We start from the raw sequence: 14904 nt of genomic DNA on the forward strand, positions 1-14904 counted from the left end.
TGACCCTCAGTGTTTCAGCCTTGCCCATGCGGTCACTGTGAAACGAGTGCTGAGTCAGAAAGGCCTGTGGCGACTCGTCTCTCTCTGTCAGAGCTGTGTTTACTCTGCCGGGCATGCGGGAGTGCAGCCAAGCGGAGCTATCTCTGCAAAAATATTATTTGGGGACCCGGGCTGCCATGATGGAGCGACTCCGCAGTGGCAGAAGATGAGGCGTCAGGTGGATTAATTGCAAAGCCTGTTCCAGAAGCATCACCGCCGCGTCTGTTTGTTTACGCGAGAATGATAATTTAGTTGATAACGTTACAGCACTGCGTAAACTGTAGACAGCTGGATATCGAATGGGGGTCAAGGTCATATCTATTAAAGCTTCTCAGAATCTGCTGACTGGTTTGCTCAGGCTAAGGTTAGGTCAGAATGAGATCAGTTCCGTCAACAAAGAGGTTAATTAAAACACGTAGAGTCTCCAATATTTTACTGATTACAAGATAAATTAGTTATTTCAGCCTAAATTAAGAGTTATAGTCTGAGCTCACAAAGGGTTTGCTTCTGATTCATTAGGGGAAAAAATCAATTTTGGTGTGAAATTAGACTGGAGGAGCTTTTTAGACCACTCTGTTTCTCTGCTCATTTAGCGTTCTTCCTGTTCCCACCACACTGGATTCAATTCACTAATCAGTTCATTAACAGGCCACTTGAGAATTAGGATAAAACAGGTTCTAATTTAGGGGGGAAAAAAGTTAAATAAAAAAAATCTGAAGGTATAATGGTTTCATTACAGGTTTATATTCAGTATTTGTTGTATCTGCTTATATACTTAATTTATTCTGTATTACTGCACTGCCGCATATCTACTGCTGGTTACTTCCACACTTTGTATAGCTTTTGTATTTATATATTAATGTATATATTGTACTTTCAGCATTTTTTATTTTATTTATATTTTATAAGGTATAGTTAAAATTTCAAATATCAGTTTAGAATCTACTATAGTCTTTATTACTGTCATATTTCTTACTTTACTACCACTATTATTGTTGTTTGTTTCCACTGTGTTGTGTAACTGCTACTGGCTGCTAAATTTCCTTCAGGATCAATACAGTATCTTTCTGTCTGTCTGTCTGTCTATCTATGTATGTATCTATGTATCTATCTATCTATGTATCTATCTATGTATCTATCTATGTATCTATCTATGTATCTATCTATCTATCTATCTATCTATCTATCTATCTATGTATCTATCTATCTATCTATGTATCTATCTATCTATCTATCTATCGTATCTATCTATGTATCTATCGTATAGTTTTATATGGTTTTTAGTTATTACTTAGTTGGTGCACTATGTGTGAACATGGCATATTAGTAAAGTAAAAGTTCAGGAAGGCACAGCTCATCAGAGCTGAAGGATACAGAAAGAATACAGCAGGAATTACATAAATAAAAAGAGGTTAACAAAACAATACAGGTTATGTTGGTATGTATTGTGATCAGTAGTTATATTCTTGCGTCTGTTGAGCATTTGGAGTTTTGGTCACCGTCTGACTGATAACCTGATGGTGGTGAGCTGTTCACATTACAGCCATCGTTTCTCCACTGTTTGCAGCTACTTTAAACATCTTCTTAAAAGGTAAACATTTGTGTTACAATCTAATCTAATATTTATTATATAAAACTGGCGGTGGTGACATGTTATGGTTGGGACAGTAGCAGTGTCCAAAAATATGAACAGGTTAATATCTGACAGTGGTGATGAATATGTGGGACACGTTTTAAGGGACCAAAAAAATAAAAGTAAATATTGTTCCAAATTCACAATATGTTTATAGTTTTAATACATCTCACAATATACTCTTTCATGTGGTAATGATATTATTCAGTTATTTCTTTAAGTTTTTTTAATGAAGTTGAATTTACTTTAAAATAACAACTGACTTTATAGTCAAAATGTTAGCATATAATCATTAAACCAATACGAAAAAAAAAAATCTTAGTGTGATGTTTTATACAAATTTTATACTGAATATCAATATACAAATCGTATTTGTATAAAGACTGATGACTTCTTAAATATGGTAATTTGGCTTCACGCTTGGGAGGAGAATGCTACTTCTTAATTCTGTGCTGACAAAAGTAATGTACTTCTGTACTTGTTATCTGATCATGTTAAATTTAATTGAAAGGTGGAAATGGCAGCTAAAGCTGTTAAATTATGTCAAAAAGGAGGACAACTAACAAGATTTCTATTCAAATTAAAATTCAAAACATTTTGTGAATAAAAGTAAAATAAAATATCTTTAAAAAAACTTTTTCACCAGGCAAAGTGGGTGGATTTCACAAGTCACTCAGATACCTTTAAATCTTACTGTTATCATTTCAAATCTATTAAAACATTAAAACTTGATACTGCTAAAAGATCCATTTGGGACTGATGTATATTTTCAAAAACAAAAATGACAAGTCAGACGTTTCACAGTTGCATAAGATTCACATTTATTTGGTTTCAAGTTCTAAAACATTCTAAACATGCTTTCATAACACGTATGGGTCACATTATTTTTCCACAGGTAGTTAAAGTAAGAAGAGCAGACGAAAGAGAGGACAGAAACATAGCTTTGGAAAAGCACTTCGGACGGCACTCCTACAAATAATACACAAACTGAGTAAAATCATGAACTGAAAGGTCATGCCAGGTTTGATTTTGGTTGACCTTTTAGTTTTTTTATATGAGTATGATCGGTTTGGGGCAACAAACACTCTTAATAATTTTATCAGTAATGGTGTGTGTGTGAATTAAAAAAAAAAAATCTAGAGTGCGTCCGTTCCCTGAGATACCAGCTATGTTAATGAATCTCCTCATCTGGCTCCATTTGGTTTGGTTTAAAGCCCGACATTCACCATCGTGTCTCATTAGAGTTTCCCTTCAAGTCAAAGAGAATTTAAAAAGAGAATAAACTCCACAAGCTATTAAGTCTCTGTGTAAAACTGACAGCACTTTTTTTTGATAGTCTCAGAAAGACCAATCAGTTCATACCCGTAACAATTAAGCGAAAGAAAACTGATTGGCTGAAAAGTGTCACAGCATTACAATGATTAGTGGGTAAACAACAACAAAGAAAAACAAACGTCTGTAAACAGCGATCGCCAAAACAGTGTCAGTCATGACAAGAATTACATTCTTAATGAAAATAATTCACACACACAAAAAAAAAGTGTTTACAACAACAAATATAATACTGGTCATTTAAAGAAACATTGCACTGAGAAAAATACAATCTTCCTCGATACACAGAACGGACAGAATGGAGCCATAAAATGTCTAAAATGCCAGTATTGCCTGCAGCAGCTAATGATGTTCAGTGGATGGAAACCATGTCAGGTGATCAGCGGCAGCCACTGTGTACCGGCGCACCTGCCGAACACCTGACTGAAGCTACTGAGCAAAAAAAAAGAGGGTGACCGGCGCTATGAAACCAATAAATAAAGAGTAATACTTTTTCGTAATGAAAGCACGCAACATGGTGACAAAAAAGAGGTAGTTTCAATGTAGAAAACACAAAAGAAGGAAAAACAAAAAACAGTACAAAAAATACAAATGCAGTTTTGGGAGGATATCTGTACATAGTGCACTGCAAAGGTTTGGGCAAACCTGGTCAAAAGCTCTGTTAAACTGTTCAGCATGGGGGTGGATGGATCATGCATCGTCGCCTTTTTTTTGTAATTTAAAACAATAAAAGATGCAATCAAAACGCAATCTTGCTTAAAGTAATAAAGTATACATAAAGTGAATGCCATCTTTAACTTTTTAAATGAAATAAATCATGTCTTAACTATTCACAGCAACAGATCTTTTGAGCAGGCGTGCCCAAACCCGTGCATGCCACTGTGTATTTATTTATGTATATGTGTGTGTGTGTGTATGTGTGTAAGACCCTCTAATCAGAGAGATTTTTGAGGTCAGATAACACAGCTTCAAGCTCAGTGAAGTCTGTGAATCATACATATCATTCAGAAGTGTTTAAGCTGAAGGTGAAGGCTTTCGAAGAAGTGGCATCTGCAAATGGAAGAACTGATTTCAATGTAGCGAGACCATATGTTTGCGTGAAGTTTCAAAGCTGCCTTTCCACCGTGGACGCCCTCGTCCACCTTTTCATTCTCCTGCCGCAGTCTACGAGAGCACCATCTTTAATCGGTGGAGACCGAGAGGTCAGGAAAGGTCGCGGCCGAGCATGATTGGGGTCTTTGTGAAGCGTCTCTGATTGACAAAAGAAAATTATGAAAAAAATCCCTGAGCTTTGGAAAATATCTCCACAGAGAACGTCCTGATAAACCTCCACTGTGGATGCCTGGACATTTCCACACAATAGCCCTCTGGTTAGACCTATGGAGTGCTTAGAGAAACACTCTCTCTTAAAGAGGAACGCAAACGTTGGAGTGTATAATAGGTGAAAAAATGCAGTGGAACTACACTGAAACGCAAAACAGGCTTAGGATAAATGGCCATGACTGGAAATGTTTTTGATCAGAAACATCTTGGTTTTGTGTTTTCTTGCTACAGATGAAGTAGCATGCCACAAGTGAGAGCCTTACAAGCTCTAACAAGCGCAACAACTCAACCTGAATGAGTGAAGCCCAGTTTTAGGACGGGTCCAGTGTGGCTTGTGAGAGACGCCTCACAAAAAAAAAAAGCCAAAATACAACGAGCTCTGACAAACAGTGAGAGAGGCCTTCACTCCGTAGCGAAATACAAAAAATAAAAAATAAAGGAACATTAACAATAGTTATGAGAGTAAACATGGAATAAGGTATGACAAAAACAACAAATGGAGGCAAAACGCTTAAGACGGGATGAAAAAGAGTTGACAGAAACTGCAATTCAGGCAGCTCCTAAACACACTTAAGGACACATGATGTGGTGGATGGAAACAATGGTAGCATTTGGTCTTGGTACATCAAAACATGGTACAATCAATAGACTCTGATCAGCAAAAATAAAAATATATTCTAGGAAACACTTCGGCAAAAAAATCCAATCAATACAATATTTCCTTTACTTCAAATGCTTAAACCCCTCAAAGCTCATCAGCCAAAACGTGAAGAACATTCATTTGCTGTTTGCTGCATCTATTTATTCTTACGAAAGAGCTTAAGGAGCTCAAGGCTAAGCCAGCTAATAAACTCAGTAACAGAATAAAAACAGTAGCAGCATTTTTAAAAGTGTTACCCATATTTGTGTCCTATTTGTTATGTTTGAGGTGAGTGTGTTATAATATTAACAACAAAACTGACATTGGCAAAAGCTTCTATTACTGTTAGCCACATTAGCCTTGTAGCTCCAGCCCAGCGCAAAAATAAAGACACAAAACGAAGCAAAAGCTGCAGACTCCAAACGCGTCTTAGCTGATCTGCTTTCTACATTCAAGCAAAAACGGAAAAAAACTCTACATCAGATTTTCTGGCTGAATACTCCTGTCACCTGCGCTTATGATGCTACAAACACCAAAAGCCAAAATCCTAACTTGTCTCCACGTGTTACCGCTCTGATTTTAGCTGCACTCGAGAGGCCTTGGGGTGGGGGACGGGGAGTGGGGGGCATTACCAAGCGAACACGCATCTTTGGCATGGCCCGCCGCTTGTCATTGTCTGGTGCAAAAATATGTAAACATCACTCGACGCAAAATCTAATGATTTTTTGGAATGTTTGAACTGAGAGTTGAGAGGGAGCGTGACCGACGGTGCCTCGACAACAGCAACAAAATACCTCATGCATTCCCAAGGCCGGCCGGGGTAGTCCCCCATTAAAGCCAGACTAAATGTGTCATGGCCACGTTACTTTCTTTTTTATTGGGTTAGTGGTAATTTTTTTTTTTTTTTTTTGCATTTGATCATTTAATTTCATAAACACCCTTCAAAAAACAACACTCCCCTCTTTCCTGAATAATAAGACAAAAAACAAAAACAAAAAAAAACACAATCTAAAAAGGACCTACAATGTCCAGAACCTACAAACTACAAAACTAGCATCATTGTTGTGATACCTGAGATCAACCTATGTTGAGAGAAGTCTATAAATCGGTAGATTTACCCTGTTTTAAAAAGATCAGTCCAGTTGAAGGTGAGGAGCTTGTGAGAGAGGGGCACACACAGCACCATAACACGTCACCACCAATTCAACTGCTGAACATCTTCACCACTTTTTACTTGCCAACAGAATGCCCTGTTGATAAGTCAGCATTAGTAATAGTCTCAAAAGGCCTGGAAAAGCCATTGAGAACATACTTACACATAAGGTTTATGTAACAGGCTATGTTAGAACTCAGCACAATGTGTTGCTTTAATGCTCTGCACTATAAGAGCCTCCAGAACTTGTAAAAATGTACTATATTTAAGACCTCAGCATTAGCTATTCTAAAATGCGACATTTGCAAGTGTTCTAGAAAACCCAAACTGCTGTTCTAGAGCTGTCTAAATATTCTAAAATCCTTCATAATGATCAGTTCAGGACAGCTACAGAATCAGCTGTTGAAGATCTCAGCAGAATGAGCTATTCTAGGTCTCTGTATAGTGAGCAGTTGCATGGTTGCTGTTGTGAGCTCAGGTTCAGTGTTGCTGTGACAGAAGCTGCTGTCCTTTCTCTCTTTCCCCTTAGTAGTATGCCTATGGTTCTGGATTTGTTCTACCACCACTTGTGGAACGGTTCACTTACTCCCCACCACCTTTACATAACACTGTGTAAAAAAAAAAAAAAAAAGCACAACATCAAAAGAAACACGCTAACAGATAAACTGTATGCAGCTCTCCAGTAAAGTCTTCCATCCCCAGTCTACGATTATGGGATGTACTTAACCCCCCCGTCTTACTGATGACAAAGGGTCTTGATGACTACTGACCATCCGTCTCTCTCCTGCAGGCTTTACAGTACAAGGGTGTGTTATGTGCAGCACACACAAATCAGCCCACCTACGTCATCTGGAGAGAGAGGGATTGGTCTCATTGAGGTAGTCTATACAAACACACTTCATCCCACATGTCTACGTCCCCATCAGAAAACAAACAAAACAACAAAATAAAACTGTAACAACTGTAACTCTAATCCTAGCAGTGGCGTCACGAACACATCCTGCACTCGGACTAGCGAGCAGAAAACTCTGCCGCGGATTTTGTGCATTTCCCGTACAAACAGGATTGGAACGGGCACAGTGTGGATTAGTATACATTCAGCTCTGTCTGGTAATAAATAGAGAGAGAGATAGAGAGGAAAAAAGAAGTATAAAATAGCTGCTAGTCACATTCAATGAGGGGGCAGGGGTACCAGAAGTCCCGCCCCCAATAGCAACACCTCCAGCACCCCGCCCCCCGTGCAATTGTAGGTGAGAAGGGTCGCTTCTTAGGTCAGAGGGGGGCGGGCTTAGTTGGCAGGGGCGGTACCCTTCGTCACACAGGGGGAGGAGCTTGTCCTGTAATTGTTCAGGCTGGTCTTACAGGAGTGCAGGACTGCCTTGAACAGCAGGGGGAGCTGCTCTAAAGGGACGTTGACCAACTTCCCTGTGACAAGAAAGGAGAGAAGAGTTAGGAGCTGCCAGCTACCTTTTGTATTTAATATCATACTTATACAGAGCCCGTAAAGAGACACAGTGAATGTTTTTTTTTTTTTTACGTAAAAAAAGGTGGTGAGCAACATTCAGCTTTGGAAAAAAAATAAAAGACCCCTTAAACATGATAAGTTTCTTTAATTTTACTAAATTGAAATCCTCTGGAATATAATCAAAAGGAAGACGGATGATCACAAGCCATCAAACCAAGCTGAACTGCTTGAATTTTTGCACCAGGAGTGCCATAAAGTTATCCAAAAGCAGTGTTCTATCCAAAAGACTGGTGGAGGAGAACATGACAAGATGCATTAAAAATGTAATTAAAAAAAGGGTTATTCCACCAAATTTTGATTTCTGAACTCTTAAAACTTTATGAATATGAACTGGTTTTCTTTGCATTATTTGAGGTCTGGAAGCTCTGCATCTTTTTTGTTATTTCAGCCATTTCTCATTTTCTGCTAATAAATGCTCTAAATGACAGTATTCATTATAGAAGGGGGGGTTTATGAATTTTTGAAGTCACAACAGATAGGACAAGAAGAATTAATGCAAATTAAAGATGATAAGGTAAGGTTATGTGTTTAGATAGTTATAAAAATCATATTTATTTAGCTAGCTATTTGTGATCTAATGAAAGCTGCTAGCTTTTTACCTAGCTAACCTAATGCTAGCTAAGTTAGCTTAGCTTAGAAGGCTTGCATTGCTCTCTGTACAGCTTGGGTGAAAGTAGCCGCTGTGTGTGTGTGTGTGTGTGTGCGTGCGTGCGTGCGTGCGTGTGTGTGTGCCCAAAAGCTTTTTCTACAAAACGATACCTCCTGCCTTGTCTACTTATAATAAGAGCTAGCTACGTAACTAGTTAGCTGGCTATTGTTAGCTCTGGGCTACCTAGCTAAGGCTAAAACATTCCACAATGAAATAAAGTAGTTAACGTTAGCTAACGTAGCTAAAATATTTCACACTAAAATAAAGCAGTTAACGTTAGCTAACCTAGCTAGCTAACAAATTTTACTTCACTGTGGAACATCTACTCAAAAAGACAAGTTATTGTAAATTGTTGAAGTTGTCTGTCAGTTAAACTATAGCTTGATAGCTACCATTATTACCTGTTTGCAACAGGTTTTCTGTCTAGCTAGCTAGCATTAGCCAAGAAACTACTTGCTGGGGTGCTTACTACTTACTATTCGGTGCTCATCACTACTATGGTGCTCACTTTTTTACATACAAAAAATACACCATTTCCCTTTAGGAGCTCTGTAAACTTATACAGTAAAAAGTTTAACAAAACATTTGTAACACTGTATTATTCAAACTCTTGTGATAAGAAAGATGAAATAAAAGTGTCCTCAAACCCTGTAATGAAGTTTCCTACAGAAGTAAAGTTCTCTTAAAAAATGACATGAAATTATCTCCCAACACATTAGAGAACTGTACAGTTCAATACTACATCTATGCCTTTTTTACGTTATTGATGCTTTCTTTAGAACGCCAAGCCTACTATACCCTGCAGAAATACTGCAGCCTATAAAGATGAATAAAGGACTGACTTCGTAGCCTTCCAGAAGTCTTTAGGTTTTATTAACTGCACTTATATGCCTACAGATAAGGTTGTCCTTGGTTGACTGAGACACTAATGTGTTCATTATGAGTTACCTATTTGCTTGAGCTATCATTGTAAATTCAAGGTAACTCACTTTTCCTAGCCCAACACAACCCAATCATGTTTCAGGATGCTGTGCTGTTCGGTGTTTCCAAGGATGTAAGATAATATAGATGTATCGCAATATTTTATTTTGCAACACTTATCAATTTTCAAAAATAAAGCATAGATTTTTAAATATTAGTTTACATTTAAAGATAACTTTGACTTTATGGATAATGAATAATTTTGTTTTGTGCTTTAGCCCCAACCGATATATAGCAGTGTTGTCCTCTGTTGTTTGATCACACTGTCATAATTGCTTTTACTTAGATTTTGAATTAGTAAAGTTCGATGTACGCCTATTAGTGGGTGCCAGATAGACGTGGCAGACGTTCCATTTCTGAAGTAGTTTAACAATCCTCAGTACACAGTTTTACATGTGTACCTTATACACGTTATAGAAGGCATTACCACCCACAGCGGACGGCAAAGTGTGTGGTTATGATTGTAACCAGCAACTGGTTCTGTTTAGATCAGAAACCTGTAAAGAACTCTTATGTGCCAGTGATTTTCATTACACTTTTCTTTAACTTAAATACAAGAACCATGTTTAATATTGCACCATGTTTAATATTAAAGGTTTGTGCATTAATTTAAAAGTCTAAAGCTTTTGGAGAATTGAGATCCACTCATATATTTGAATAATATCGAGATTTATAAAAAATAAAAAAATAAAAAAATTATTAATCACCCAGGCTAAGCTATAACTGTACGTCTGTCAATTGGAAAATTGGAAATTGGAAAATGCCAGAAATACATCCACATTTAATGCAGGAGGACCCACCAGCATATTCTGCAGGCCAGCACAGAATTATTTATTCATATTGGGACATGGCAAAAGTCGTGGACCCTAATACTACTTCCTGTCCCACGACATCCAATATTTTCATCCACAAAACATGACCTCGTCTTACCTGCGATGCAGCGAATCTCTGGGAGACACATCATGATCTCGGGGAAGCGTTTGGGCTGGTGAGGGTATTTGTACTCAGTGTAGTCCTGGCACACATACCAGTACCGCTTGTTCAGCTGCTCCAACTGGGACACATTCGTCAAACCTCGGATATCTAGAAGAGGGACAGAGAGAGAAAGAGACCGACCGAGTCAGTGAGGGCTGCTGCTGTCGACAAAGAACCCAAACCATATAACTCATACCCCTCTTACTAACTAAGCGTTAAAAATGCACAACGTTACAGCGTGGCATTAAAAACTCTTGAGTCTCAAATGAATGCCTAAAGCATTGCTTGGACAGACATATTCTTATTAGCCCTCGCATTTTCTGAATTTTCTTAGTGGAAAAAGAGATTCTAGCACTTCGGCCTTGAGGGATACAGAACAACCTGTTTCCTGCACTAAATGAACTAAGTATTAAAAAGATGAACTTGGGTGACATCTCAGAAGAACAGGGGCAGGGACATTAATATAACATTAATAAGCATGGGTGAAAATTTCTGACCTCTGCATAATTAGATTAGGTCGTAAAAATTTCATTTAACCTCCCAATTTTATAAAAAGCCGAACACAAAAATGTGACAGACATAGACAACTGTATTAACCTATACTGAAAAGAACTGAATGTTTAATTTTAAAGTGCCTTTTACAATTTCACTACTGTGAACTACTGCATTACTATGAATAGTGTTATGACATTTCATTATATTGCATTTTCAGATCGATAGATCACAACACATCAAAGCATTTTAACCCTAATAATACCTATATGGTAAGTGCAGACCAGAGAAACACTGGTATACTAGTACAGAACAGATGATAAAATGATAAAATCACAAATTCTGCTGTGCTAAGGTTGAGTATGTATGTTACCTTGGTTCAGGAAGTTGATGGCCTTCATGCAGGCATACTCCTCATTGCTGACCTTCAACTGGTGGAACTTGCGGAACAGATAGATCAGCTTCTCCATCACCTCCATACCATCCTCACTGAACCTGCACACACATACACAACATATTTAACAACAGCTTAAGACAAATTATAAGGTAGCCATATTAATAAAACATATTTATTCAATATACCAGTTTAAACCTTTAATGAATCTGAAGAGCTTCTATTTTTGTAATATTTTATTTTTCTGCCTTTTGCTGGCAAATTTTGAAAAGCATTTTAACTGGGGAAATAAAGTCACGTTTTTGGTACTTCTGCGAATACTGTATATTAGGAGAAAATTACGTGCTCCTTCCACAACCTGAACTGGAAACATGTAAAAACTGTAATTTACAACATAACGTGATTAAGGCTTTAAGATGGTTGTTTTGATATTTTACACTTGCTACAATTTATTTTTCTATTAGTGTAGATACTGCCATGTGTAGCATAACCAAACTGTAGTAGCATAATCAAACATAACAGACCTGCATTAAGTTAACGTCATGCTAACTGTGGTATTAGCTTCTGTTACTTGTTAGCTATGTACATTAGCCCCGAAGCTTCAGTTAAAAATTAAAGAGGTGAACATCAGACACCAAACTAAAATCAAACTAGGCTAAAAATATATAAATCTGACTCTTTCCCAAACTATTCTATCCAAACTTTAACCACACTGTTCTGCAAGTTCTTCTACTAGATAACAGGTCACCGTTTTAAAAGAGCACCTGTTAATCCACACCACAGTTAATCCACACAGGAGGTCAAGAGGGAGCAGGACAAGAGTCTGCTGATCCAGACTAATTCACACAGACACTCGCAAACACACAATTAAACTTGTTCTGCTCCAGATGTGGCCAGTATTTCACCTTGGCACACACTGTACTAGCCACACAGTGACGCAAGAGTGAGTACATGAAGCCAAAACCAGCAAAGTGGTCCAAATTCTTCCTCATCTTTACTCTGTAACAGTCACACTCATGATCATAAGGTGGTCGACTGATCACTCTATCAGATGCTAATTAACACAGAATCATAGAACTGTGGTCACAATGAAGGCACGTTTTGTATCTGAGAAGAAAAGAAATGCATACAAAGGAAGACACAACAGCACTATTTTACTTTCTCTGTGTCTGTCTGTCCTCATCCCACTCCCGCCTACACACTCTGACTCTTCCTTTCTCTTATTCTTCCTCTCTCTCCCTCTCTCTCACACACACATACTTTCTTCTCTTCCTACTTGGTCACAGATGCCTGCAGCTATCTGAACCATGGAGAATGAGCCAAATGTAATGATTTAAACGCTACTAAAGCAGAGATCACTGAAAACAGCCCAATTACGCTGTTTAGACTGGCGCTATCAAGCTCAAGCTTAGTGGACACTCCTGTTGAACTCACAGACACGTGTACTGTATGGTTACATCTATTCGGACGGTAATGTGTGTTCATGAATGCATGAGAAGGAAGGTAGCTCAAGCGTTAAATACCACAAATTCAGTAACAAAGCTGTAGATTAGTCATGAGATGGGACATGAGGGCAGATAAGCGTCTTCACCATTGAGCTGCCATTTAAGGAGAGAACTTCTGTTTGTTTAGCTGTCTTTCATGCTCAGACCTATTCTACATAAAGTTTACTCAATGAGACTATTATATGGCCTGGCCTAATTACTCCCAGTGAAGCTTAACTTCCTTATATATGTTAGTATTATTTCTTTGATTTCTGTTTTTTTTTTTTTTTTTTTTAGAAAATCTTTCATGATTAGTATCCCAAATTTTATCACATTACAAAATAGTGTATTTCTGATTGGGAAGGTCCCTGAGAAATGCTAAACTTATTTATATATCATCCAGTTTAAAAGCCTTTTGCCTTGTGAGATGAAGCACTATATTGCTGGAAGTAGCTGGTTGAAGATTGGCCAGGACTCAGCAACAATATTCACGCAAACATGCTGTGGCACACAGGATATTTTTAAAATATTCACCACCTCCACAAGACTGGACTGACACAAGGAACATTGGGCACATGGATTCTGACTGATCAATTTTGGTGAACCCGTGCCCAACTGCAGCCTCAGCTTTCTGTTCTTAGCTTAACAAGGAGAAAATCCTGCTGTTGTTCTGCTTAACATGCTACTTTTATTCTGCCCAGAAACTGTTAAAAAATGTATTTAATTGTCAGAGACTCACCCCTGCAGCTCATCATCGGACGGTGTGTATTTATCAGTGACGTTGGCCAGGTCACCCAGGATCTGGGCACTGTAGACGGTCAGGCAGGCCAGAAGGATGAGCTCCTGCCAGGTGGCGCTCAGCAGACGCGTGTAGTCCTCGATGGAGAGCTCGCAGAAGAACGGCAGCTTCTTGATCCAGGAGATCTGCCTGAAGAGCAGTTCATCAGCCAGACGACAGAGGAGAGCAAAGAGCTCCACCTGGGTCACCCGATACCTAGACAGACAGATGGACAGATGAATAGATAGATAGATAAAAAGATAGTCAGACAGACAGATTCATAGGGCAGTAAAAGAGAAGAGATATAAATTTGGTGAATTATTAACATTGAAAAGCCATTTCAAAACAATACTAATCTGTTTTGTTTGACACATTAATTATCTCCGTTATTAAGAGCTCACCCGTCCTCTATGAGCATGGGTGTGCCCAGTGGGGCCAGTTCCTCTGCTGCCACCAGCTGGCTGATGAGGGTATGACTCTGAGGGTACAGGCTGCGGGGCTGTGCTGTGTATCCAAACAGGTGTGGAAGGAACTGGTAGTGTTGGGCCACTGCGCTGCCGATGTACTGCTCTCTCAAAGCTGCTGTGTAGCCATTCAGCTCCACTGAGCGACTGTAGGGGAGAGGGGGTAGCAGACAGACGAGAAGAAAGGAAAGGTGTTAGAAAGAGGGATATAAGTGGTGTAGAGTGGAGAAAGTACTCCAATATTTGGAAATGATGCTTCAAAAACCTCTTAAGACTGTTAACATGTATTTAATGACAGCCTGTGCCATAGACTGTTTTTTCTAAATACATTCAATGATTATGCATATGTAATGATTACTTGAAGAATTACTTGAAAGTACTTAAATTATGCTTCAGAGCATTATGAACAACTACTATTTGGGAACAGCACTTGGAAACAACGATATTGATCTCCATTATGTTGGTACTGACCCCATATAATAAATGTTATGAAGCTCCAAAACATGAGAATTACACTGTATAACAATTACTAGGGAACAATTACTAGTAAAATACTCTAAAACCAATTCCAATTTGGAATCCATGTGTTCATCTTCATGTTCTTTAGTCCTGGAAAACCTCCTGGCCTGCAGATTGTAATGGCTACATATAAGAGCTTAAGGAGAATCTTTGACTGTTTTAGGAAGTCTAGACAGTGTAACTGTGTATTTAAGACAAACTCGAAAAGGTCAGCACCAATTATTACAAGATGTGTTGTCAGGTGGCCCTGGCTCTGGAATTTGAACAATATCCAGCATCATAATTAGACAGTGCACTGAAGAGTATGTCTCAAGGACAGTAGCGAAAAAAATGATTGGTTTATTGCAAAAGTAAGACTTTGTTCACCATTCAATATTTTTCTAAAAATTGTCTTCATTTTTTTCCTTACAAAAAGTCTCCATCAGATTCAAGATGTTCAGTGTTTTCAAATGACATCTCTGTTCACATCTCTGTTCTGTGCGATAACGATTGATCTTATTTTCTTCATAAACTGTACAAAGCC

General features: G+C 38.3%; 1 protein-coding gene across 2 annotated transcripts in view; it reads right to left on the reverse strand.

Moving 5' to 3' along the window:
- Positions 1–2468: 2468 nt before the first annotated feature.
- Positions 2469–14904, reverse strand: part of nr6a1a (nuclear receptor subfamily 6, group A, member 1a) — a 133198-nt gene continuing 120762 nt past the window's right edge. For both annotated transcript variants that reach the window (XM_049485801.1, XM_015600798.3), the window contains 5 exons: positions 13800–14009; positions 13360–13614; positions 11116–11237; positions 10206–10358; positions 2469–7545 (listed from right to left, as the gene is read on the reverse strand). In XM_049485801.1, the coding sequence (XP_049341758.1) occupies positions 7409–7545; positions 10206–10358; positions 11116–11237; positions 13360–13614; positions 13800–14009 (877 nt within the window). In that variant the 3' untranslated portion in view covers positions 2469–7408. The remainder of the gene's footprint in view (positions 7546–10205; positions 10359–11115; positions 11238–13359; positions 13615–13799; positions 14010–14904) is intronic.

This window comes from Astyanax mexicanus, chromosome 12 (assembly GCF_023375975.1).
Source record: "Astyanax mexicanus isolate ESR-SI-001 chromosome 12, AstMex3_surface, whole genome shotgun sequence".
Taxonomy (NCBI): Eukaryota; Metazoa; Chordata; class Actinopteri; order Characiformes; family Acestrorhamphidae; genus Astyanax; species Astyanax mexicanus.